The 23,515-nt window shown below is 45.9% G+C and overlaps 2 protein-coding genes across 2 annotated transcripts; both read right to left on the reverse strand.

Annotated features, from left to right (window-relative positions):
- Positions 1-6,061: 6,061 nt before the first annotated feature.
- Positions 6,062-7,287, reverse strand: LOC119565134 (olfactory receptor 52R1-like). The gene has a single exon (XM_037889559.2). It carries the CDS (start codon positions 7,058-7,060, stop codon positions 6,062-6,064), a length of 999 nt encoding a protein of 332 aa, XP_037745487.2. The 5' UTR covers positions 7,061-7,287.
- A 12,503-nt stretch (positions 7,288-19,790) lies between these two features.
- Positions 19,791-22,034, reverse strand: LOC102932921 (olfactory receptor 52R1-like). The gene has a single exon (XM_037889560.1). The coding sequence runs from the start codon at positions 20,787-20,789 to the stop codon at positions 19,791-19,793; it is 999 nt and encodes a 332-aa protein (XP_037745488.1). The 5' UTR covers positions 20,790-22,034.
- Between the last annotated feature and the right edge of the window lie 1,481 nt (positions 22,035-23,515).

The following is a 23,515-nucleotide window of genomic DNA, read 5'->3' on the forward strand; positions in this document are numbered from 1 at the left end:
TCCACAGAATCAGTAATCTCATCATAGAAGGCTATTAGATTAGTCAGGCATGACCTACCCTTGGTGAATCCATGCTGACTGTTCCTGATCACTTTCCTCTCGTGTAAGTGCTTCAGGATTGATTCTTTGAGGACCTGCTCCATGATTTTTCTGGGGACTGAGGTGAGGCTGACTGGCCTGTAGTTCCCAGGATCCTCCTTCTTCCCTTTTTTAAAGATTGGCACTACATTAGCCTTTTTCCAGTCATCTGGGACTTCCCCCGTTCGCCACGAGTTTTCAAAGATAATGGCCAATGGCTCTGCAATCACATCCGCCAATTCCTTTAGCATTCTCGGATGCAACTCGTCCGGCCCCATGGACTTGTGCACGTCCAGCTTTTCTAAATAGTCCCTAACCACCTCTTTCTCCACAGAGGGCTGGCCATCTACTCCCCATGTTGTGATGCCCAGCGCAGCAGTCTGAGAGCTGTCCTTGTTAGTGAAGACAGAGGCAAAAAAAGCATTGAGCACATTAGTTTTTTCCACATCCTCTGTCACTAGGTTGCCTCCCTCATTCAGTAAGGGGCCCACACTTTCCTTGGCTTTCTTCTTGTTGCCAACATACCTGAAGAAACCCTTCTTGTTACTCTTGACATCTCTTGCTAGCTGCAGCTCCAGGTGCGATTTGGCCCTCCTGATTTCATTTCTACATGCCCGAGCAATATTTTTATACTCTTCCCTGGTCATATGTCCAACTTTCCACTTCTTGTAAGCTTCTTTTTTATGTTTAAGATCCGCTAGGATTTCACCGTTAAGCCAAGCTGGTCACCTGCCATATTTACTATTCTTTCGACTCATCTGGATGATTTGTCCCTGTAACCTCAACAGGGATTCCTTGAAATACAGCCAGCTCTCCTGGACTCCTTTCCCCTTCATGTTAGTCCCCCAGGGGATCCTACCCATCCGCTCCCTGAGGGAGTCGAAGTCTGCTTTCCTGAAGTCCAGGGTCCGTATCCTGCTGCTTACCTTTCTTCCCTGCGTCAGGATCCTGAACTCAACCAACTCATGGTCACTGCCTCCCAGATTCCCGTTCACTTTTGCTTCCCCCACTAATTCTTCCCTGTTTGTGATCAGCAGGTCAAGAAAAGCTCCCCCCCTAGTTGGCTCGTCTAGCACTTGCCCCAGGAAATTGTCCCCTATGCTTTCCAAAAACTTCCTGGATTGTCTATGCACCGCTGTATTGCTCTCCCAGCAGATATCAGGAAAATTAAAGTCACCCATGAGAATCAGGGCGTGCGATCTAGTCGCTTCCGTGAGCTGCCGGAAGAAAGCCTCAACTACCTCATCCCCCTGGTCCGGTGGTCTATAGCAGAATCCCACCACGACATCACTCTTGTTGCTCACACTTCTAAACTTAATCCAGAGACACTCAGGTTTTTCTGCAGTTTCGTACCGGAGCTCTGAGCAGTCATACTGCTCCCTTACATACAGTGCTACTCCCCCACCTTTTCTGCCCTGCCTGTCCTTCCTGAACAGTTTATAACCATCCATGACAGTACTCCAGTCATGTGAGTTATCCCACCAAGTCTCTGTTATTCCAATGATATCATAATTCCTTGACATCACCAGGACCTCCAGTTCTCCCTGCTTGTTTCCAAGGCTTTGTGCATTCGTATATAAGCACTTGAGATAACCTGCTGATCGCCCCTCATTCTCAGTATGAGGCAGGAGCCCTCCCCTCACAGACGTTCCTGCCTGTGTTTCCTCCCGATATCCCGCTTTCCCACTTACCTCAGGGCTTTGGTCTCCTTCCCCCGGTGAACCTAGTTTAAAGCCCTCCTCACTAGGTTAGCCAGCCTGCTCACAAAGATGCTCTTCCCTCTCTTCGTAAGATTGAGCCCGTCTCTGCCCAGCACTCCTCCTTCATGGAACACCATCCCATGGTCAAAGAATCCAAAGCCTTCTCTCCGACACCCAAGATGCTGTACCCAAGGCAGGCTCTTTCAAAGTTTTCTAAGAAGGCCTCAGTATCCTTGCCTGACTTGTAGGTCGGGAACTTTCTGGGATGGGAAATGGTACCTGGAGAAGGATTGCTAGGGTTTGTTGGTATATTCTGCTGAGCCTTTATCTTCTCCATCTCCTCCACATGCTTCCTCTCTTTTTCCTTCTCCTCCAGTTCTTTGGCCCTTGCCTCCCTTTCTTTGTCCCTTGCCTCCATTTCTCTGTCCCTTCTTTCCATCTCTTTGTCCCTTGCCTCCATCTCCCTCCTGTGGTCAACCTCCTGTACCTCCTTCTCCATCCACATGAGTTCTATCTGTCTTTCAGGTTCCTTTTGTTTTTCAGCAGTCTCAAACCTGGCTAATTCCAGCTTTTGTTGAGCTGTGGAGTCTGTCATCCTAACCTCTCTGTTTTTAACTAACTTTACACACAAGGTTTAGAAATAAAACAAACAAAACTTGGCTTGTAAAATTTTGCTGTGTTCGAATAGGATACCTATTCTCTGATAGTGATTGTCAGCCTACAGAAAAAGACAATTCCCTTTGTCTCTGCTCTGGCCCAAATCAAAGCAAAAAAGCTTCCAACTATTTCCATTTGGACACTTGCTTTCTAGCAGCCAAAGGAAAAAAATTCCTTTTCAAATCTGTGCTCCTTGTTCAAAAAAAAAAAAAATCAAAATCCTAAAAAACCCAAAAACTAACACTTTTGTCTTTAGGCAAATAGGTATAGAACACCCCCCTATTTACTTTTAGGGGGAAAAAAACCTCAGGTTTGTGAAGACTGAATTTCCCTGCAGGAGGTTAACTACTCTACCTCCAGGCAAAGAAAACCTGCAATTCACAAAGATAATCCCCTTTTGTCTCTGCTCTGGCCCCAAAGCAGAGAAAAAACTAGCTGCTTTCAGTTGGACCTCCTTTCCAGCAGCCCCAAAGGAAATAAAAATATTTCCTTTTTAAAATCTGTTTTTCTGGTTCAAAAAATCTCAAATTGATCTCAAAAGGATTTCAGGTTAATCCCACCACTCTGCCACCATGTCAAGGTTCCTTCCCACTCTGAACTCTAGGGTACAGATGTGGGGACCTGCATGAAAACCTCCTAAGCTTACTTTTACCAGCTTAGGTTAAAACTTCCCAAGGTACAAACTATTTTACCCTTGGACTTCCAGTGCCACCACCAAACTTTATCTGGGTTCCTGAAAAAACGTAGTTTGGACAAGTCTTCCCCCCCACCCCCACAAATCCTCCCAACCCTTGCACCCCACTTCCTGGGGAAGGTTTGGTAAAAACCCTCACCAATTTGCGTAGGTGACCACAGACCCAAACCCTTGGATCTGAGAACAATGAAAAAGCATTCAGTTTTCTTACAAGAAGACTTTTAATGGAAGTAAAAAGAGAATCACCTCTGTAAAATCAGGATGGTAAATACCTTACAGGGTAATTAGATTCAAAACATAGAGAATCCCTCTAGGCAAAACCTTAAGTTACAAAAAAGATACACAGACAGGAATAGTCAATCTATTCAGCACAGCTATTTTCTCAGCCATTTAAAGAAATCATAATCTAACACATACCTAGCTAGATTACTTACTAAGTTCTAAGACTCCATTTCTGTTCTGTCCCCGGCAAAAGCATCATAGAGACAGCCCCAGACCCTTTGTTTTTCTCCCTCCTCCCAGCTTTTGAAAGTATCTTCTCTTCTTATTGGTCCTTTTGGTCAGGTGCCAGCAAGGTTACCTTTAGCTTCTTAACCCTTTATAGGTGAGAGGATTTTTCCTCTGTCCAGGAGGGATTTTAAAGGTGTTTACCCTTCCCTTTATATTTATGACAGGCACTTATTGAGAATAGTCTTTTCTCAGAAGCTGACCAACTGCTTCACTGAGGCTACTTAAAATTAAACAAATACTTAGCCAATGTTCAAAATTTCTAATTAATAATGATACATGCATACAAATAGGATGAATATATTCAATAGATCATAACCTTTACAGAGATATGTTACATGGCATACAGAGCAAAAAACATATTCCAGTTATGTCACACATGCATTAATAAGCATATTCCCATAAAGCATTATGGGGTGCAACGTCACACCAGGCACAACCACGCCTATGGACACACATGCACACCTACACACACAATCCCTATCTGCAAGGCCCCATGGGGGAGTTGTGGTCTGAGAACGCCTAACTGATCGGGCCCGACGGGGAGATGGGTGGGGGAACACCTCATTGGAGAACCCCACCGGAATTGAGGCCCGAGCAAAGACTCTGAGCAGCTTGTTATCTGTGGAGCAGCATCAGCACTCAGGCTGCTTTGTGCAGGTGACTGGCAGAATCTTAGGCTCCTGCAGGGTCAGGCAGCAGATGAGCCGGGGTTTGAGAAAGGCAGCGGTGCCTAAATTCAGTATTTACCCGAGTGCCTTTGTGGATCTAGCCCTGGACACCTTTTTGGAAGATGCTTTAGTCAAACACAAGTTGAGGGTGTTCAAAGTCAAGGGGGCTGGCTGGCTATGGTTGGAGGAAACACTCAAGTTCACGGATGTCCATCTCCCACTTTTAAAGGACTCTTTCCTCAGCTATTTGTACGAGGACCAGGCTCCCTGCAGCAAAACAAGCTTTTCTCTGCTCTTCCCATCCTCCAGTGGTTCTAGTGTCCCAGCTGCTTGTCCTGCTAGATCCAGGGAATGTCCCTTCCTCAGGTGGCTGGCAACTGTAGCAACATTGTGGGAGGAGAACATGATTGATGCTGTAGGATTGAATGATGACCATCTTTATCATTGTTGCTGCCACTGTTATTGAGCTGCAACAAATGTTCCACAAAGTGTGTCCTGTCAGGTGTCAATAGGAAAGTTATGATTTGCTGGTTATGATTATCCTGTTTATGTGCATGCATCTCCTTTGTGTCTCAAGTTATGATTATTGGTGATGTACTGGTACCAGAGGAGCAAATCCAGTTCATGGCCAGAGCGATGGTGCTGGGGGGTCAGGACTCCTGGTTCTTATTCTCAGCTCTACCACTGACTCATTGTTTGGCCTTGGGTAAATCACTTTACATCTGTGTGGCTCAGTCCATCCATGACATGGGGATAATGCTGCCTTGCAGCTTAGCTATAGATCCTCCAGATGTAGTGATCAAAAGCATCATGCAGAGCATATGGTAGACACAGCTTCCCTGTTCAGCTTCAGCCCCTGGGCAATGGGTGTCCTGTAGTTCCAGATAAGGTGCCATGTACATGTGTAAATACCTGGCTCATGGCAGGTGTGCCGTTTATCTCCCTCCCTGTGAGCTACTGCAGCCACCGCGGCCTCTGCCCAGCACCCCAGCTTCCCAGATAAAACAGGGGCTGATCCTACTGCCTCTCTCAGCTGTTGTCCACCTAGCCTGGCTCAGGGCAAACAGCTCCCAGCCCATCCCCATTACAGGAGGAACAAAAGGGAGCCAGAAGCTAAAGAAATAAGTCACCCAATGGTCTATGCCCTCAGGATTTTGTATCTGAGCTGTAGGGCCCACAAGCTGTATGATACATAATCCTGCCCGTCTCCCACACAACCCTCAGCTGCTTTTATACAGCTTCCTGGCTTCCCTCTCTGCTCCTAAGTGGCGTGTCGGCCGGAGCACTGTGTCCTCACTGTACTCCCTGCAGGCTCTTTGTAAGGCTGCAGCAGCTCCAATCCCAGCCCTGGATCCTATGGAGCCCCGCTGGAGTGGTGGGAGAGGGAGGTGGAAGGGAAGGAGAGGAGTGAGCAAGAGGGGCAGGGCCTTGGGGTGTAAAGCACAGAAATGGTCGGAGGCTTGAGGTGAGATGTGGAGCAGGGGCTGGGCACTGGAGGAAGGAATTGGGCAGAGGGCAGAGCCTCAGGGGTCCATTTATTAGAGATTAGAAAGGTGGCATCCCAATGGGTTAAGGAGTTGAACACAGAGCAATTCCCCTGTTTGTCACACTGACACAGCACAGTAAGAGCAGGAAAGGATTTAATTTCTTTTTGACTGTCTAAGAAGTGACTCAGGGAAGAGGGCCCAACCCCATGTTACGAGCTAGCTCCAGACAGAGCTTAGTCTGAGAGCCAGAGCCTCAGCAGTAAACTTTTAAGTCCCTTTATGAGTAAAGAGATGGAGCAGCCTGTCCCAGATTTCTTTGGTCCTCACCCCATAGATGATGGGGTTCAGCATGGGGGGCACCAGGAGGTACACATTGGCCATTAGAATGTGGAAATGAAGGGGCACATTCTGCCCAAACCGGTGTGTGAGTAAGGAGAAGAGAACTGGGATGTAAAAGGCTAAGATGACACCGAGGTGGGAGCTGCAGGTCCCAAAAGTCTTGATCCGGGCATCCTTTGTGGGGAGGCTGAAGATGGCCCTGAGGATCTGGATATAGGACATGGTGATAAAAAACACATCCACACCGGTCACAAAGAATATCAGAAAGAGGCCGTAGTAACTGCTGATGCGGATGTCTGCGCAGGCCAGTTTCACCACGGCTATGTGCTCGCAGTACGAGTGGGGGATGATGTTGGTTCTGCAATATGGCCACTGCCTCGCCAGGATGAGAAAGGGCAGTACAATCATGCCTCCACGCAGCACCACGGCCAGGCCTATCTTGGCCACAACAGAGTTCGTCAGGGTGGTGGAATGTCTCAGGGGATGGCAGATGGCCACGTAGCGATCCAAAGCCATGGCCACAAAGATTCCAGACTCCATCCCTGAGAAGCAGTGAATGAAGAACATCTGGGTGAGGCAGGCACTGAAATTGATCTCCCTGGAATTGAACCAGAAGATGCTCAGCATTTTGGGCAGGATGGATGTGGACAGGCCCAGGTCGGTGACAGCCAGCATGCAGAGGAAATAGTACAGGGGCCCATGGAGGCTTGTCTCCCTCTTCACAGTGAACAGGATAGTGAAGTTCCCCAAGATGGCTATAGCATATGTGGCACAGAAAGGGATGGAGATCCAGGCATGGGCCGCCTCCAGGCCAGGAATGCCCAGCAGGATGAAGGTGGAGGGGTTGGTGAAGTCAGTTGTGTTGGAATCTGACATGGAGTAGGGGTGAAGGTGTCCAACTCTAAGGGAGAATGGTGTCTCCTGCATATACTGTACATTCACTGGAAATTCTGTTTGTGCCCAGGGTCTCAGGTGATGGTCATATTAAATATTCCTGGACGGAGAGACAAAGAAGGGATGTGTTATAGAGGAGAGGTAAATAAAAAAATGGAGCGATTACGTTCAAATGGTCAAACAGAGAACTGTTCCCAACCAGTAATATCTGTAGACACTTCGTGTTTCACAAGAGCTAGTTACTCAAAGCTGAGGCAAAATATCAGAAAAAAAAATAGACAGAAAACTGGGGAGGGAAAATTGGAATTCTATAAGAAGCGTTTATTAGACAGCTAGAAAGTAACAATTCCATAGACAAAGAAGTGGACAGCTTTGGATAAATACCTGGTTCAGTGACAAAGCGAAGACATTTTTTTGCACATGGCAGGGGAGGGAGAAGAGCAATATAGAACGCATGGAAAAAAGAGAAATAAATAGCAAATAATACAAAATTGAAGTTGTGAATATTGATCATGGACATTAAAGACATGAGGGAAAAATCCATGTGTGGCAGGTCTCAGGATCACAAAGGAGGTTGTTCGGTATATTAAGAACAAAAGACATCCTAGAAAAGGTTTAGGACAATTCCTAGAGGGAGAAAGGAAACGTGTTAATGTTGCAGAAAAGGTAGATGTGTTCAATAAATATATTCGTTCTGCATTTGGAAAGAAGCAGTATGAGGGACTCATATCAAGTGAGGTGATGAAACACTTTCCAGTCCATTAGCAGTCAAGGAGGGAGTGAAAGAGCATCGACAGTGGAACCTTAGCGATACGAACACCAGGGTTAAGAACTGACTGATCCACCACAAATCTCATTCGGAAGCAGAAGTAAACAATGAGGCAGCAGCAGAGCCAAAAAAAAAAAAAATAGACTAATACAGGGCAGTTCTGGATTAAACATAAAAAATAAAGGGAATGTATTAAAAAAAGATTGGACAAGATTAGGAAACAAAGGAAAAGCTGGTCTGGGATTAGTTAAAAAATAAGTCTAGGAATTTAATTAATGCCAAGCAACAACAGAGTTGGTTAACACGTTTATCCCTTAATGAGAGGAGAGGTTTGGTTGACCAAAGGGACCACTCAGATGCATAAAGTCTGATTTCTCTAAAGCATTTGATTTACTAGGGAACAACATTCAGATAAAAAATGAACAGTATCATATCAGGTTTCAGACTAGCAGCCGTGTTAGTCTGTATTTGCAAAAAAAGAAAAGGAGTACTTGTGGCACCTTAGAGACTAACCAATTTATTTGAGCATAAGCTTTTGTGAGCTGTAGCTCAACTTCTGAGCTGTAGCTCACGAAAGCTTATGCTCACATAAATTGGTTAGTCTCTAAGGTGCCACAAGTACTCCTTTAGTATCATATCAGTAGAGGGTATGTAAAATGGACTAAAAACTGCCTAACTGACAGATCTCGGAAAGCTGTTGTCAAAGGGCCATGGTCAGCGGAGGAGCAGGGGGCATTTCAAATGAGGTTGTGCAGAGATCATTTCTAGGCCCAATGCTATTCAATATTTTCATCAATTACCTGGAAACAAATAGGAAATCTTTGGAGATCAAATTTGTGGACAACCCAAAGATCGGCAGAGTGGTTACAATGAGGTGGTCAGGGCAGGCATACGGGTTGATCTGGAGGCTTTGGTGAGCTGGGCTCATGCAAATAAAATGTTTTAATACAGTCAAATACAAAGTTATCCTCTCGGATCAAGGAACGCAGGCCGACCCACAGACTAAGGCATTGTATTATGGAACGCAGGGCCTCTGAAAGGAATTTAGGGGTCATTGTGGACACCCAACTCACCGTGAGGTGCCAGTGTGATGCCAGGCAGGGAGATAGACGGGTTGTGGCTCTATCCCTTCTGGCTGACACAAGCCTCAAAGGCCAGAGGACCCAGTGAGGGGTCAGGCGGGGACCGGTGTTGGGGGGGATTTGGGACTGTACAGCCACAGTAAATAAAGAAACACGGATGAAGCACCTGCAAGAGGGTTCTGAGACCCTTTCCTTTGCCAGCTCAAGCACAGGGCGCAGGGACAAGGGGGAAGAAGCCTGGGTCACCCTGTGACAGGAAGCCATAAAAAAGGATGGAGAAAAATTATTCTCTTTTCCCACTGAAAGGAGGACAAGAGGCAACGGGTTCAAGTACAGCATAGCAGACTTAGATGAAATCTGCGGAAAAACTTCCTAACAGGAAGAACAGGAGGAAAATGGAACAGATGCCTCAGGAAGCTGTGGAAGGTGCTTCGCCAGAGCTTTTCCAAAGGAGGCTGGATGCCCATCTGTCTCGAAAGGTTTATACAGAAGACATCTTGCATCCTGGCAGGGGTTTAGACTAGCTGAGCCTTGAGGTATCTTCTAACCCTTTGGCTCTATGATTCAATGATGAAAAATGCTACCACAGGCCAGGCCTCAGTTAAACACAAGTCATGGGGCTCAATACAGGAGTAACTAGGTGAAATGTAATGGCTTGTGTTATACAGGAGGTCGGACTGGATAATTGAATGGTCCCTTCTGGCCTTAAACCCAATGAATCCATCAATAAAGAAAGTAGATCAGGCATTTATATTTGCTATGTCTCATAAAACCCAGACAGGGGAACACTGAATTACATTCAAAGTCTGAACTCTAAAACTGATAAGAAAATTGTTTACATAATCCATATTTGGCCAGTGGAACTCCTTCCACAGACTTTATTGGAGCAAAGAGCTTAGCTGAATGGGATTCACAAATGGATTGGCCCCTGCAGGTAGCTCTGATGGCCCCACCGTAAGTTAAGGTTGTCTGGCACCTTAACCAAGAAGACCTCATTTTCAGTTGCTTATAAGTTTGCCAATCTTTCACCGTTTGGTCTGAAATTTCCCTCAATGGGTGTCTGCTTCCAGCTGATTTTTTTTTTAAAGTTCCCGCCCTGACCATTCAGCCGACTACTCAAATGAAGCTAAGAGAGAAAATGTCTTGCCCATGTTGAAAAATTCTTATATTTTTTCCAGTGAGGAACGCTAGCACCTCCATCCTTTCCAGCATATAAAAGTCAGGTAACAGTCCTCCTGTTAACAACCAAAGCCCTGAAATGCAAGGGGAGGAGGTGACAGAGTCAGTGCATTAACACACAGCTGGCTCCTGAGATCTCTCCTCTGCTCTTACTCCAAGGGGAGTTTGGCGTCAGTGGGGCCTCAGCAAAATAGAGGCCATGGCCTTAGAATTTGGCCTTGTAGTGTACATCTACTAATGCCTGTGATCCTGAAGGATACTCTGTGCCCACCGAAATACAGCCACCTCCGGGATAGAGGCCATCAGGCAGCCTGGAGGTGGGGAAACAGCTGTGAGGGACATTTTGGCCCATGAGAGTGGAGCAAACGCATCAGCTCTGGCAAGGGACCTGGGATATTTAATATCTGTGCAGAGGGGAAAGGACCCCAGACTTACTGTCTATCGCACCATGTGCACATTTCCCTGGGTTTGTTGAGAGGGAAGCTCCTCAGCAAGAGATGGGTACCCGTGAATGCTGAGACAGAAGTATCTTCCCTCAGGTAGCCGTGTCCTACACCTCTCTCACCCCAGCATCTGCAGGAGCATCCCACGCCGAGAGCCGAATTGGGGATGTGAACTGTTTATAATAGAGCTCTGTGCAATCCCATGGGAGTTCGCTCAGCCTCTAGTGGAGAAGCACACAAACAGGCTCGAGACCAGAGAGATTCAAGCCAATCTCTCTCTTTCCATGTCTCTGCTTCTGTGCTCTTTATCCATCTTTAGGAGTAAACAGTAATTAAGGGACCTTCCCTAAGGGAGATGAGAACTCTTGGGGCTCTGTGCTGAGTCGGAGAGGAATTGGCTGCTCTGTGTATTTGTGTATATTTAAAAAATATAGTTCATTAGTAAGAAAACTAGGGATAATGCCTAGGTCTCCAGAGAGTCTGATAGCCTGTAAATACACAGGACGTATGAGTAGATAGTAGACAAACAGATCTGGGCAAAGTGGAGACACTAGCAGTTATTTTCAGGTACACAGGGCTATCGCTAAGTGATCAAGGATATGTAATTCTTGTCATTAACTATCACTATAATGTGCAGCACCTTTCACTGAAGGCTCTTCAAAATACCTAGCAAATGAAAGTCACTATGATCATCTCCCCATTATACAGATAGGCAAACTGAGGGAAAGGGAAATGTGACTTGGCCAAGGTCACACAGAGAACAAGAGACGGAATACAGGATCCTGACTCCTTGCCATGACCACAGTTTCTCCATCAGTGACTGAGCACATGAAAAGAAGGAAATGGACTCACGCTCTAGCATGGCCTGTTCTTTAGTCAGATGTTACTGATTTCCCTGGGGGTGCAACTTGAAACTGGGGTACCGTTGAGTCCTCTGGCATACTAATCTGGGCTCCTTCTCACGCTGTAAGTCTCTGACAAGTGGCAAGCCTCACCAGGTCTTGCATTTACACAGCCATACACAGACAGGGATACACCAGCTGCACTTATAGGAATGCTTTCACCACTCATGAACCAACAATAGAGAGACTCCAGCCAATTCCTCCCATCTCCCCAGCCTAGCACCCCAGTGCTCTCTCTCCTTGCCCTGGTCTGAAGCTTGAAAAGTGTAATTTTATTACCCAATCTGCCCCTCCCTCAATAAGCAGAGGACAATGAATAAGTGTTAATATTCCTGAGCATATGCTATTTTGCATTTCACACATTCAAGTGTTGCAAACATTGTAGTGTTATCTACAGGCATTCTTGGAAAGTTCTATGTACCTTTTAACACTTTGTAGACCAGCCTATTGATATTAAAAGTGAGCAAATGTGCCTTCTCTGGGTCGCTAGGAAACCTCTCTTTGTATCTGTCATAAATATAAGGGGACGGGTAACCACCTTTCTGTATACAGTGCTATAGAATCCCTCCTGGCCAGAGGCAACATCCTGTTACCTGTAAAGTGTTAAGAAGCTGAGCTTACCTGGCTGGCACCCAACCCAAAGGACCAATAAGAGGACAAGATACTTTCAAATCTTGGGGAGAGGGGGAGAGGAAGGCTTGAGGTGGGGTGCTTCAGTTTCCCCTTCCACATAGCAGACCATGTTTATTAGGGTTTCCCTACTCTGAGAAGCTTTGAGCCTGTTTACAGGTGCTAGCTGAGAAGCAGCATCCCCATAAGGTTTCTTGTTTACTACTCCAACCACGTCCAAAAGCTTTCCCCCAAAATCATGCACATTATACCTTTTTATAGGAGTTACCATCAGTATTGAATTCTTTGTTATAAGGTTTATTGTTAGCAACAAACTTTGCATCATGAGATTGAACAATAACACAGAATCTTTTGTCCGAGGTACACTTTTCTAAGACTTTTTATTTTGTCACACCTTCTGCTTGGACAATTTGTTTCTTCAAAATCCACTGTGACCTTCAACTCCCCTCTGAAGCTTAACATTGTTTAGTAAGTGGTTTTCCTTTCCCCGCAGTGTCCCTGTCAGCAGGGTTCTCTAATTTCTGAGTGAACAAACCCAAACACGCTTGCCCTGCTCCTTCTTCGAGGTTCCACCCCTGTCACTCCATTGGATGTCCCTTGGTCACTAGGTCTCCCCCTCCCTCGCTCCCTCATTTTAACCGGGCTGGGAGAGCTGGAGAGGGTCCCTTTTCGACCAGGTGTTCAGTTGAAAACTGGACACCTTGTAACCCTGCCTGTCGGTGGGGATCTCAGTCAAAAGTCATCTTTGGTGTCATGGTTGTTAGGATATAGATATTCAGGCCTGTCTGTAAAGGCCTGTACTTTAAGAATTTAGGGGTATTCTTATTACTTGGCTAGTTAGAGGTATAAAAGAAAGAATCAAAATCACTGTCTGCTGGTGTAAGGGCCTTCTCTTACTGTGACAGTCTGAGGCCATGTTCTTAGGCTAAGGCCTTTGGCTAAGCAGCAGAGGCAGCCATAAGCCAGGAAGCGAACAGTCACATCCTCACATTCCAAACTAGCCACATTGAAAGAAGGTGCTATTGGGCTGTTAGGAATACAATCCTGTCCTGAATACAATCCTGTCCTGATAATTCCTATCACCTCCAAAGAAAGGGAAGTGCCTAGAAAATGTAAAAGGAAACTTAGTTTGATAGCATCCTGTCTGGCAAGAACTCACTTATCAATAGCTGGGATGTGAAATCCTCACTTCTGTATTGTTTTCCCACTTTGCTATTGTTTGTCTGTATAATCTCTGTCTGGTTCTGTGATTGTTCCTGTCTGCTGTATAATTAATTTTGCTGGGTGTAATCTAATTAAGGTGGTGGGATATAATTGGTTAGCTAATCATGTTACAATATGTTAGGATTGGTTAGTTAAATTTCAGTAGAATGATTGGTTAAGGTATAGCTAAGAATATTACTATATAAATTAGGGGCAAACAGGAAGTAAGTTGGGATTCGAAAATAAGGTAAAAGGAACTTGTATTTAAGCTTGCTGGAAGTTCACCCCAATAAACATCGAATTGTTTGCACCTTCGGACTTCGGGTATTGTTGCTCTCTGTTCATGCGAGAAGGACCAGGGAAGTGGGAGAGTGAAGGAATAAGCTCTCTAACAATGGTATACCTGGATCTGGTCGGGTTAGGATGTAAAGGGAGTTTGAGTGCTGGCTAGCCCTCTGTGGAGATGCTTCCCAAACCCAGGGTTATGCATGCAAAAAAAAAAACCATGCAAAAAAATCCACCTCCCCTTTGGGCTTTTCCTGTGATCCCCACTCGAAGCACGGGGACTCCCCACCCCATTCATAAAGGGTGGGGATCTGTGCTCTCTGGGCTAAGTGGTGTGTCTTGTGCCAGCATGTCTTTCCCAAATGCTTTCTGTGTCTTACCAGCCCAGGGAATTTCCTTCTCCCCTGTGTCAGGTGGGTCATTAGCATTTCCACAGACAACCGTTGCTAAAGTGGGATCCACACCCTGTCTTAAAGAGAAAAAGTTAGTTTTCAGAAGCATGTCAGGAACCAATTCCTGAATAATCAGGACCTGGATTGAAGTACCCTCCCTCTCCCGTCTCTCTATCCCCAGGAGGTCTGTTGTGTGACTGCTCCCTTGGGAAGTCAGTTACACAGTTTCCTCTCAAAACCTGAGCCATGGGTTGAGTGCCTGAGTGCACAGATGCTTAACCAGCCATTTTGTCTTGGGCATCCTCCCCTATGTGATGAGTGAGAAAATAATTCCTGTTTTCTCACTATTCTTCCCCAAGTTTCCTACTCTGGGCCCCCCTCTAAGTCACAGACCCCAATGCTCTCTAGGGTGGGCCCTATCCCCTGCTTAGCCATAACTGCCTCAGAGCTAACAGCCTGGACAGTTGTCTCCGTGACAGGCACTACACCCTTCTCCCTCCGTGAGGTGGTGTTACCTCCTGCTGCAGTGTTAAGGGAAATCTCACCCACCTCTGTAGTGGTTTCTATGATTCCATCACCCTTCTCTGGGCTCCCCTCCAGGACAAAGCTTCCTAAGCTCCCTAGCATTTGGTTTTGTCCCTTGTTTAGCAGCAACCTGGACATTTGGGAATAGACTCTCCTCCTTCCCTGAGGAGATGCTGCCTTCAGCTGCCGGGCAGGAGCTGGTCTCAGCCACCCCCACCCCTGGAAGCATTCAGCTTCCCACTGCTGCAAAGGAATAAAGAAGACTTACTCCCAATTCCTCAGCAGTTGCTAGGACTTTCCCCTTTCCCTCTGGGGTCCCAGCAGAATCCTCCTTCTTCCTGCAGGTGGATATTTTAACAGCCTTAGTTAAACAGAAGAAATCATTACTGATTAGCATATCAGCAGTGTTATTATCTCCTACACACACTGATTATACAACTTCCACACCCTCCGTTTCTGTGCGCATTTTAGCCAAAGGCACAAGGATCTGGTAACAGCCTAAGAACACTAATATCGTAGTAATAAAGGCTCTGCCATCTGCCCTGTCAGTGTGTCACCCTTTTGAATGATACGCTACGTAAGCTTAGACATTTCTGCCCCTGTATCATCCCACCCAAAGAGTTCCGTGCCATTAATCCTGATGGCCTTGATGCTTTTCATGCCTGCGTGTGCAGAGGCTAATTTTACAATCCCAGTTTGATACTTGGCAGGTGTCTGAGGGGCATCTGTGCTCAGGGTCTCAGCATTTGCATGGGCTACCTGCTGCTGGCTTTCTCCCAGCGCAAGGCATTGATTCCTCAGGTGATCAGTGGAATTTCACTGGTTACTCCTTCTGGATTCTTCTGTTTTTACCAGTGATTTGGGTCGGGGATGAGGGAATGGGGTAAAATGGAACCCTGCTTCCCACCAGGTTTAAACCCCTCTGTTTGTGCTTTATTCAAATTAAATACTTGTGTCTGTCAAAATCATCAGCTAGACCACTCACCTCATCCACAGGTTTCAACTTTTTGTCCCACAGACACTGATTAACAACATCTTCACATCTGTTTAAGAAATACTCCTCAGCAACAAGGTCAAACATTCATTTTTAAATAGATTTTCTATTGTTCATACCAGCACCATATTGAGGATTCCACTCTGTATGTTTCAGGGACAATCTGGCATTTTTCAGAACCATTTCTTTGAATTTACAATAATCTACAGCATCCTCAAATGTCATTTTATTGAGTATATAGAATCATACAACTTGAAGGACCTTGACAGGTCATCAAGTCCAGTCCCCTGCACTCCTGGCAGGACCAGCAACATTTAGACCATCCCAGACAGGTTTTTGTCTAAGTTACGCAGAGCTGTACCATTTTACCTTGGACAAAGCTTATACAGGGTAAATTCATACATTATTCGCCGTCTATAACACTGAAAGAAGGATATGCGCAGCTGTTCTCTCTACCCCCCCTCCCACCCCCCGACCGCAGGTATTAATACATACTCTGGGTGAATTAATAAGTAAAATGTGATTTTATTAAATACAAAAAGTAGGATTTAAGTGGTTCCAAGTAATAACAGACAGAACAAAGTGAATTACCAAGCAAAATAAAATAAAAAACAGAAGTGTAAACCTAATACAGTAAAAAAGTGATTACAGATGAAATCTAACCCTCAGAGATGTTCCAATAAGATTCTTTTACAGACTAGTCTCCTTCTAGTCTGGGTCCAGCGATCACTCACACCCTCGTGGCTACTGTCCTTTGTTCCAGTTTCTTTCAGGTATCTTTGGGGATGGAGAGGCTCTCTCTTCAGCCAACTGAAGACCAAATGGAGGGGGCTCCAGGGGCTTAAATAGATTTTCTCTTGTGGGTGGAAACCCCTTCCTCTCTCCTATCCAGAATTCAGTTCCAAGATCGAGTTTTGGAGTCACATGGACAAGTCACATGTCCATGCATGACTCAGTTCCTTACCAGCCAGGCCACATTCCTGGGAAAGCTCAGATGTGGATTGGCATCTCCCAGTTCATAATAAGCTTAAGTGTTTCTTGATTGGGCACTGTCAAGATTCCTTCCCCACTCTGAACTCTAGGGTACAGATGTGGGGACCTGCATGAAAACCTCCTATGCTTACTTTTACCAGCTTAGGTTAAAACTTCCCCAAGCTAAAAACTATTTTACCCTTTTGCCCCTGGACTTCCAGTGCCAACACCAAACTTTATCTGGGTTCCTGAAAAAATGGAGTTTGGGCACGTCTTTCCCCCCCAAATCCTCCCAACCCTTGCACCCCACTTCCTGGGGAAGGTTTGGTAAAAATCCTCACCAATTTGCATAGGTGACCACAGACCCAAACCCTTGGATCTGAGAACAATGAAAAAGCATTCAGTTTCCTTACAAGAAGACTTTTAATAGAAGTAAAAAGAGAATCACCTCTGTAAAATCAGGATGGGAAACACCTTATAGGGTAATTAGATTCAAAACATAGAGAATCCCTCTAGGCAAAACCTTAAGTTACAAAAAAGACACACAGACAGGAATAGTCATTCTATTCAGCACAGCTATTTTCTCAGCCATTTAAAGAAATCATAATCTAACACATACCTAGCTAGATTACTTACGAAGTTCAAAGACTCCGTTCCTGTTCTATCCCCAGCAAAAGCAGCATACAGAATCATAGAATCATAGAACCATAGAATATCAGGGTTGGAAGGGACCTCAGGAGGTCATCTAGTCCAACCCCCTGCTCAAAGCAGGACCAATCCTCAATCAAATCATCCCAGCCAAGGCTTTGTCAAGCCTGACCTTAAAAACTTCCAAGGAAGGAGATTCTACCACCTCCCTAGGTAACGCATTCCAGTGTTTCACCACCCTCCCAGTGAAAAAGTTTTTCCTAATATCCAACCTAAACCTCCCCCACAGACAGACACAGACCCTTTGTTTTTCTCCCTCCTGCCAGCTTTTGAAAGTATCTTGTCTCCTCATTGGTCATTTTGGTCAGGTGCCAGCGAGGTTACCTTTGGCTTCCTAACCCTTTATAGGTGAGAGGATTTTTCCTCTGGCCAGGAGGGATGTTAAAGGGGTTTACCCTTCCCTTTATATTTATGACAGGCACTTACTGAGAATAGTCTCTTCTCACAAAGCCGACCAACTGCTTCACTGAGGCTACTTAAAATTAAACAAATACATAGCCATTGTTCAAAATTTCAAATTAAAAAATGATACATGCATACAAATAGGATGAATATATTCAGTAGATCATAACCTTTACAGAGATATGTTACATGAGCATACAGAGCAAAAAACATATTCCAGTTATGTCACACATGCATTAATAAGCATATTCCCATAAAGCATTATGGGGTGCAACGTCACACCAGGCACAACCACGCTTATGGACACACATGCACACCTACACACACAATCCCGATCTGCAAGGCCCCATGGGGGAGTTGTGGTCTGAGAACGCCTAACTGATCGGGCCCGACGGGGAGATGGGTGGGGGAACACCTCATTGGAGAACCCCACCGGAATTGAGGCCCGAGCAAAGACTCTGAGCAGCTTGTTATCTGTGGAGCAGCATCAGCACTCAGGCTGCTTTGTGCAGGTGACTGGCAGAATCTTAGGCTCCTGCAGGGTCAGGCAGCAGATGAGCCGGGGTTTGAGAAAGGCAGCGGTGCCTAAATTCAGTATTTACCCGAGTGCCTTTGTGGATCTAGCCCTGGACACCTTTTTGGAAGATGCTTTAGTCAAACACAAGTTGAGGGTGTTCAAAGTCAAGGGGGCTGGCTGGCTATGGTTGGAGGAAACACTCAAGTTCACGGATGTCCACCTCCCACTTTTAAAGGACTCTTTCCTCAGCTATTTGTACGAGGACCTGGCTCCCTGCAGCAAAACAAGCTTTTCTCTGCTCTTCCCATCCTCCAGTGGTTCTAGTGTCCCAGCTGTTTGTCCTGCTAGATCCAGGGAATGTCCCTTCCTCAGGTGGCTGGCAACTGTAGCAACATTGTGGGAGGAGAACATGATTGATGCTGTAGGATTGAATAATGACCATCTTTATCATTGTTGCTGCCACTGTTATTCAGCCGCAACAAATGTTCCACAAAGTGTGTCCTGTCAGGTGTCAATAGGAAAGTTATGATTTGCTGGTTATGATTAACCTGTTTATGTGCATGCATCTGCTTTGTGTCTCAAGTTATGATTATTGGTGATGTACTGGTACCAGAGGAGCAAATCCAGTTCATGGCCAGAGCGATGGTGCTGGGGGGTCAGGACTCCTGGTTCTTATTCTCAGCTCTACCACTGACTCATTGTTTGGCCTTGGGTAAATCACTTTACTTCTGTGTGGCTCAGTCCATCCATGACATGGGGATAACGCTGCCTTGCAGCCTAGCTATAGATCCTCCAGATGTAGTGATCAAAAGCATCATGCAGAGCATATGGTAGACACAGCTTCCCTGTTCAGCTTCAGCCCCTGGGCAATGGGTGTCCTGTAGTTCCAGATAAGGTGCCATGTACATGTGTAAATACCTGGCTCATGGCAGGTGTGCCGTTTATCTCCTTCCCTGTGAGTTACTGCAGCCACCCCGGCCTCTGCCCAGCACCCCAGCTTCCCAGATAAAACAGGGGCTGATCCTACTGCCTCTCTCAGCTGTTGTCCACCTAGCCTGGCTCAGGGCAAACAGCTCCCAGCCCATCCCCATTACAGGAGGAACAAAAGGGAGCCAGAAGCGAAAGAAATAAGTCACCCAATGGTCTATGCCCTCAGGATTTTGTATCTGAGCTGTAGGGCCCACAAGCTGTATGATGCATAATCCTGCCCGTCTTCCACACAACCCTCAGCTGCTTTTATACAGCTTCCTGGCGTCCCTCTCTGCTCCTAAGTGGCGTGTCGGCCGGAGCACTGTGTCCTCACTGTACTCACTGCAGGCTCTTTGTAAGGCTGCAGCACCTCCAGTCCCAGCCCTGGATCCTATGGAGCCCCGCTGGAGTGGTGGGAGAGGGAGGTGGAAGGGAAGGAGAGGAGTGAGCAAGAGGGGCAGGGCCTTGGGGTGTAAAGCACAGAAATGGTCGGAGGCTTGAGGTGAGATGTGGAGCAGGGGCTGGGCACTGGAGGAAGGAATTGGGCAGAGGGCAGAGCTTCAGGGGTCCATTTAATAGAAATTAGAAAGGTGGCATCCCAATGGGTTAAGGAGTTGAACACAGAGCAATTCCCCTGTTTGTCACACTGACACAGCACAGTAAGAGCAGGAAAGGATTTAATGTCTTTTTGATTATCTAAGAAGTGACTCAGGGAAGAGGGCCCAGCACCATGTTACGAGCCAGCTCCAGACAGATCTTAGTCTGAGAGCCAGAGCCTCAGCAGAAAACTTTTAAGTCCCTTTATGAGTAAAGAGATGGAGCAGCCTGTCCCAAATTTCTTTGGTCCTCACCCCATAGATGATGGGGTTCAGCATGGGGGGCACCAGGAGGTACACATTGGCCATTAGAATGTGGAAATGAAGGGGCACATTCTGCCCAAACCGGTGTGTGAGTAAGGAGAAGAGAACTGGGATGTAAAAGGCTAAGATGACACCGAGGTGGGAGCTGCAGGTCCCAAAAGTCTTGATCCGGGCGTCCTTTGTGGGGAGGCTGAAGATGGCCCTGAGGATCTGGATATAGGACATGGTGATAAAAAACACATCCACACCGGTCACAAAGAATATCAGAAAGAGGCCGTAGTAATTGCTGATGCGGATGTCTGCGCAGGCCAGTTTCACCACGGCTATGTGCTTGCAGTACGAGTGGGGGATGATGTTGGTTCTGCAATATGGCCACTGCCTCGCCAGGATGAGAAAGGGCAGTACAATCATGCCTCCACGCAGCACCACGGCCAGGCCTATCTTGGCCACCACAGAGTTCGTCAGGGTGGTGGAATGTCTCAGGGGATGGCAGATGGCCACGTAGCGATCCAGAGCCATGGCCACAAAGATCCCAGACTCCATCCCTGAGAAGCAGTGAATGAAGAACATCTGGGTGAGGCAGGCACTGAAATTGATCTCCCTGGAATTGAACCAGAAGATGCTCAGCATTTTGGGCAGGATGGATGTGGACAGGCCCAGGTCGGTGACAGCCAGCATGCAGAGGAAATAGTACAGGGGCCCATGGAGGCGTCTCTCCCTCTTCACAGTGAACAGGATGGTGAAGTTCCCCAAGATGGCTATGGCATACGTGGCACAGAAAGGGATGGAGATCCAGGCATGGGCCGCCTCCAGGCCAGGAATGCCCAGCAGGATGAAGGTGGAGGGGTTGGTGAAGTCAGTTGTGTTGGAATCTGACATGGAGTAGGGGAGAAGGTGCCCAACTCTAAGGCAGAATGGCGTCTCCTGCATATACTGTACATTCACTGGAAATTCTGTTTGTGCCCAGGGTCTCAGGTGATGGTCATATTAAATATTCCTGGACGGAGAGACAAAGAAGGGATGTGTTATAGAGGAGAGGTAAATAAAAAAATGGAGCGATTACGTTCACATGGTCAAACAGAGAACTATTCCCAACCAGTAATAAGTGTAGACACTTAGTGTTTCACAAGAGCTAGTTCCTCAAAGCTGAGGCAAAATATCAGAAAAAAAATAGACAGAAAACTGGGGAGGGAAAATTGGAATTCTATAAGAAGCGTTTATTAGATAGCTAGAAAGTAACAATTCCATAGACAAAGAAGTGGACAGCTTTGGATAAATACCTGGTTCAGTGACAAAGCGAAGACTTTTTTTGCACATGGCGGGGGAGGGAGAAGAGAAATATAGAACGCATGGAAAAAAGAGAAATAAATAGCAAATAATACAAAATTGAAGTTGTGAATATTGATCATGGTTATTAAAGACATGAGGGAAAAAACCATGTGTGGCAGGTCTCAGGATCACAAAGGAGGTTTTTCAGTATATTAAGAACAAAAGACATCCTAGAAAAGGTTTAGGCCAATTCCTAGAGGGAGAAAGGAAACGTGTTAATGTTGCAGGAAAGGTAGATGTGTTCAATAAATATATTCGTTCTGCATTTGAAAAGAAGCAGTATGAGGGACTCATATCACGTGAGGTGATGAAACACTTTCCAGTCCATTAGGAGTCAAGGAGGGAGTGAAAGAGCATCGACAGTGGAACCTTAGCGATACGAACACCAGGGTTATGAACTGACCGATCCACCACAAATCTCATTCAGAAGCAGAAGTAAACAATCAGGCAGGAGCAGAGCCAAAAAAAAAAAAAAAATAGACTAAAACAGGGCAGTTCTGGGTTAAACATAAAAAATAAAGGGAATGTTTTAAAAAAAAGATTGGACAAGATTAGGAAACAAAGGAAAAGCTGGTCTGGGATTAGTTAAAAAATAAGTCTAGGAATTTAATTAATGCCAAGCAACAACAGAGTTGGTTAACACGTTTATCCCTTAATGAGAGGAGAGGTTTGGTTGACCAAAGGGACCACTTTGATCAGATGCATAAAGTCTGATTTCTCTAAAGCATTTGATTTACTAGGCGACAACATTCAGATAAAAAATGAACAGTATCATATCAGGTTTCAGACTAACAGCCGTGTTAGTCTGTATTTGCAAAAAAAGAAAAGGAGTACTTGTGTCACCTTAGAGACTAACCAATTTATCTGAGCATAAACTTTTGTGAGCTGTAGCTCAACTTCTGATCTGTAGCTCACGAAAGCTTATGCTCAAATAAATTGGTTAGTCTCTAAGGTGCCACAAGTACTCCTTTAGTATCATATCAGTAGAGGGTATGTAAAATGGACTAAAAACTGCTTAACTGACAGATCTCGGAAAGCTGTTGTCAAGGGGCCATGGTCAGCCAAGGGGCAGGGGTCGTTTCTAATGCGGTTGTGCAGAGATCATTTCTAGGCCCGATGCTATTCAGTATTTTCATCAATTACCTGGAATCAAATAGGAAATCTTTGGAGATCAAATTTGTGGACAACCCAAAGATTGGCAGAGTGGTTACAATGAGGTGGCCATGGCAGGCATACGGGTTGATCTGGAGGCTTTGGTGAGCTGGGCTCACGCAAATAAAATGTTTTAATACAGTCAAATACAAAGTTATCCTCTCCGATCAGGGTACGCAGGCCGACTCACAGACTAAGGCATTGTATTATGGAACGCAGGGCCTCTGAAAGGAATTTAGGGGTCATTGTGGACACCCAACTCACCGTGAGGTGCCAGTGTGATGCCAGGCAGGGAGATAGAAGGGTTGTGGCTCTATCCCTTCTGGCTGACACAAGCCTCAAAGGCCAGAGGACCCAGTGAGGGGTCGGGCGGGGACCGGTGTTGGGGGGGATTTGGGACTGTACAGCCACAGTAAATAAAGAAACACGGATGAAGCACCTGCAAGAGGGTTCTGAGACCCTTTCCTTTGCCAGCTCAAGCACAGGGGGCAGTGACAAGGGGGAAGAAGCCTGGGTCGTCCTGTGACAGGAAGCCACAAAAAAGGATGGAGAAAAATTATTCTCTTTTCCCACTGAAAGGAGGACAAGAGGCAATGGGTTCAAGTACAGCATAGCAGATTTCGATGAAATCTCCGGAAAAACTTCCTAACAGGAAGAACAGGAGGAAAATGGAAGAGATGCCTCAGGAAGCTGTGGAAGGTGCTTCGCCAGAGCTTTTCCAAAGGAGGCTGGATGCCCATCTGTCTCGAAAGGTTTATACAGAAGACATCTTGCATCCTGGCAGGGGTTTAGACTAGCTGAACTTTGAGGTATCTTCTAACCATTTGGCTCTATGATTCAACGATGAAAAATGCTACCACAGGCCAGGCCTCAGTTAAACACAAGTCATGGGGCTCAATACAGGGGTAACTAGGTGAAATGTAATGGCCTGTGTTATACAGGAGGTCGGACTGGATAATTGAATGGTCCCTTCTGGCCTTAAACCCAATGAATCCATCGATAAAGAAAGTAGATCAGGCATTTATATTTGCTATGTCTCTTAAAACACAGAAAAGGGAACTCTGAATTACATTCAAAGTCTGAACTATAAAACTGATAAGAAAATTGTTTACATAATACATATTTGGCCAGTGGAACTCCTTGCCACAGACATTATTGGAGCAAAGAGCTTAGCT

The sequence above is a fragment of the Chelonia mydas genome, chromosome 1 (assembly GCF_015237465.2).
Source record: "Chelonia mydas isolate rCheMyd1 chromosome 1, rCheMyd1.pri.v2, whole genome shotgun sequence".
Taxonomy (NCBI): Eukaryota; Metazoa; Chordata; order Testudines; family Cheloniidae; genus Chelonia; species Chelonia mydas.